Source organism: Octopus bimaculoides, chromosome 8 (assembly GCF_001194135.2).
Source record: "Octopus bimaculoides isolate UCB-OBI-ISO-001 chromosome 8, ASM119413v2, whole genome shotgun sequence".
Lineage (NCBI taxonomy): Eukaryota > Metazoa > Mollusca > Cephalopoda > Octopoda > Octopodidae > Octopus > Octopus bimaculoides.
Genome location: NC_068988.1, coordinates 15,726,095 through 15,729,724, shown reverse-complemented (window position 1 = coordinate 15,729,724; position 3,630 = coordinate 15,726,095). Strand labels below are relative to the sequence as shown.

Genomic DNA, 3,630 nt, shown 5'->3' with positions numbered 1-3,630 from the left:
GGCTTGTGCGGGTGGCACATAAAAGACACCATTTCGAGCGTGGCCGTTTTCGTGCGGGTGACACGTAAAAGCACCCACTACACTCTCTGAGTGGTTGGCGTTAGGAAGGGCATCCAGCTGTAGAAACTCTGCCAAATTAGATTGGAGCCTGGTGTTGCCATCCGGTTTCACCAGTCCTCAGTCAAATCGTCCAACCCATGCTAGCATGGAAAGCGGACGTTAAACGATGATGATGATGATGATGATGATGATGATGATGATGATGATATATATGAGTGGTTGTGTCTCCTTGTCTTGACATCAGATAATAGTTGTAAATGATTGTTTCATCATACAAGCAGTGTCTCATTCATTTCTACTATTCTGTGAGAGCATACCTGGCCATGAGGAAGTATTAGCTTACTTGGAAACAGGTGAAGGCTTGTGATAGGAAGGGTATCCAGCCCTAGAAAAATTGCCACAATAAACTCCAGCTCACCCATGCAACCATGGAAAAGGGGGTGTTAGACATTGGTAGTGGCAGTAGCCACAGCATGCTACTACTACTACTAAAAACTTCATCTCACCCTTGCCAACAAGGGTAAAAAAATGAATGCTAAAACAATAATAATATTGACCAAAATATCGTTAGTATGTCTGTGGAGCTGTTAGACCATTACTGATTTCGAATCCTACAGAAGTCATTATAACCCTTAGTCAAGGTACATAACTCTGCTTGACTAAAGCTAGGTTCTAGTATTAAATTCAGTTTAGTGGTTGACTATAGGAAGAACATCTAGCTTTAATAGCATACAAATGTACAAATTTTAAATACAAAACCCCACCCATGTTAGTATTTAAAGTTGAGTCATCGTCATCATCCCATTATTAGCACAGCTAGTTGTGGTGTCATTCTAAATAACCTGACAGCAGTTACCACCAACATACGTCTTACATCAGATACAGAAGGGTTAGTGTTTAGGCCTGTCTAGTCCTTGTTGTTGGGTTTTCTTCAATTGTGTCCTGAGGAATGACTTTAGATAGGGAATTATGGCAGCCAAACTTTCAACATTTTACTGTAGCAAGGAATAGTTCCAGCTTAGTAACGTATTTTGTGATTCACTGTCTAATAAAACTGTCTTGTGTTCTGTATATGAGATACATAGCTGCCTTCTGAAGCCTAGAGGGATATATTACAAATAATTATTGTGTAGAGGAGATGGTGCCAAAAAAATAGATCTCCTAGAGGTTAAATGTATTTCACTGTCTCTCTCAGTTTTCTGATCTCAAGTCTCTCAAGAACGGTTGAATAAGTACCAGGTTTATATTGGATCAAAATCTACATCAATGTCAGTTATTGCTATCCCTTTGGCTTTCATAAATTAACTCATTATTGATTCAGTTGGTTACTCTCTTCCCCTTCTACCTGTGTAATAAATTATTACATGTCATTATTATTTCCTTATTACTATTATTTATTTGCATAAGGTTGTCAGAATAGCAGAATTGATTGCAGTATTTAGTTGCAGCCCTCTACATTTTGATTTCAAATGCCACTGAAGTCAGCTTTACCTTTTGTCCTTCCAGAGTCAACAAAATAAGGTACCTATCTGGTACTGAGGTTGATCTTATCATCTATACCCATTCCCAAATTTGTGGATCTGTTCCTGTGTAAGAGACTAATGCTATTTCTCTTATGGTATTTGGTTATGTCCCCCTGTTCCTTTGCTTTCTGAGGTCAGTTTTTGCCTTCCATTTCTCTGAGGATGATAAAGCAATGTACCAGTTAAATACTGGGATTGATTTATAGACTTATGCCCACCCCTCAAAATTATTGGCATTGTGTCTATATTGGAAATCATTATCATCATCATTGCTATTTGGCAGAACTGTTAGAGCAGAAGAAAAATGTCTTACCTGACTCTTTACATTCTGAGTTCAAATCCCACTGAGGTCAACTTTGCCTTTCTCCTCTGCAGGGTCAATAAATAATGTACTAATCAAGTACTGGGGGTCAATGTCATCAATATGCTCCCTTCTCTCAAAAATTGCTGGCCTTGTGTAAAAACTTTTGGCCATCATCAGCATCTTCATTATTATTATTATTATTGTTTACTTGATTTTCTTTAGGTTGGACAAATGCAACTCTTACGGAGACAAATAGCAAATGAGTTGAATAATTCCTGTAAGTTTGACTCCAAGATTTTAGCCAGTGCTTTACAAACTATGAACAAGTAAGTGTCACTTCTTCCACAAATAATTTTTATTACAACATCTTACTTTTATACTGTACCATATTTAGACTTGGTGAAGACTTAAGCTATAAAAAGCTTGGAGACATCCAAATCACACCAGAAAGTTACACAAAAATTGAATGTATATGTGTATTTTAATTATTTTGAGATCCCTGTGGATTGTGTCCAAAATGTAACTTGTTTAGCTTTTGTCTAAAACCAGCACAACTTTTAAGACTGTTTCATTTTAACCCCAGGAGGGGGGAATTTTTCTATCTAAACTGCAGATTTTGCTTGGCTTAGAATGCAAAGCTTATCATGTTAATCTGCAAACTAATAATTGTATTATGCATTATAAGCTTTGTTGTGTTGAACTTAAATCCATTTGAGAGTATAACTTGGAGAAAAGTTATGAAGGGTCATGCTTGAGTTAGGCCTTTTAAAGTATTTGGCAAAGCAGAGTCAACATAGGGTTGAAAGAACTCTTTAACCTTGTTGAGAACTTGGAATCTCTCTCTAGTGCTGATGCCATGATAAAATGTACCCAGTATGTTCTGTAATGTGATTGGTGACTGTATGGGTATCTGGGTGTAGAAACCAAACCAAAAATGAAATTTGCAAACAGCTTGTGATCTTATCTAGGAGGGAAGTAACTCCAAATAAAAGCCAAGTAGGCTATGATGACCCATCCTACCCATGCCAGAACAGAAAGTGAATGTAAAATTGTGCCAGTGTTGATGTGACTCCAGTTAATAACCAAATGCTTTTGTATGTGATGAAACATCCAAATATATGAATCTGTGTAAGTTCTGTTGTTAAATCTCTTCCTCGTTGTTCTTCCATACAGTGCATTGCTAGCAGATATTCAAAGACACTATCAAGATCCATCATTGCCTTATCCTGATGAAGAAAACCCTCTTATGTACCAGCTATCATCATATCTTGAAGCTGCTGGCAACCATAATCCTCTGTTGAAGGTAAGAATCTTTGCATTTCTTTATACACTTCATATTTAGCAAACAACTGTTTTTTTTTTAAATTCTTATTTTGATTTCTCTCATTAGACTATGACCATCCTGAGTTTCTGCCTTAATCATATCAACCTCCCTATATATTTCAGTGTGTTGACATAGTCCACACCTGGTATATTTCAGTGTGTTGACATAGTCCACACCTGGTATATTTCAGTGTGTTGACATAGTCCACACCTGGTATATTTCAGTGTGCTGACATAGTCCACACCTGGTATATTTCAGTGTGTTGACATAGTCCACACCTGGTATATTTCAGTTTGTTGACATAGTCCACACCTGGTATATTTCAGTGTGCTGACATAGTCCACACCTGGTATATTTCAGTGTGTTGACATAGTCCACTCCTGGTATATTTCAGTGTGTTGACATAGTCCACACCTGGT

The 3,630-nt window shown here is 37.4% G+C and overlaps 1 protein-coding gene across 1 annotated transcript in view; it reads left to right on the top strand.

The window, feature by feature from the left end:
* LOC106869244 (WASH complex subunit 5) overlaps positions 1 to 3,630 on the top strand; it is a 159,930-nt gene that overhangs the window by 141,882 nt on the left and 14,418 nt on the right. Inside the window, exons 24-25 of the mRNA XM_052969903.1 lie at positions 2,110 to 2,213; positions 3,061 to 3,190. Coding sequence (XP_052825863.1) covers positions 2,110 to 2,213; positions 3,061 to 3,190 — 234 coding nt within the window. The remainder of the gene's footprint in view (positions 1 to 2,109; positions 2,214 to 3,060; positions 3,191 to 3,630) is intronic.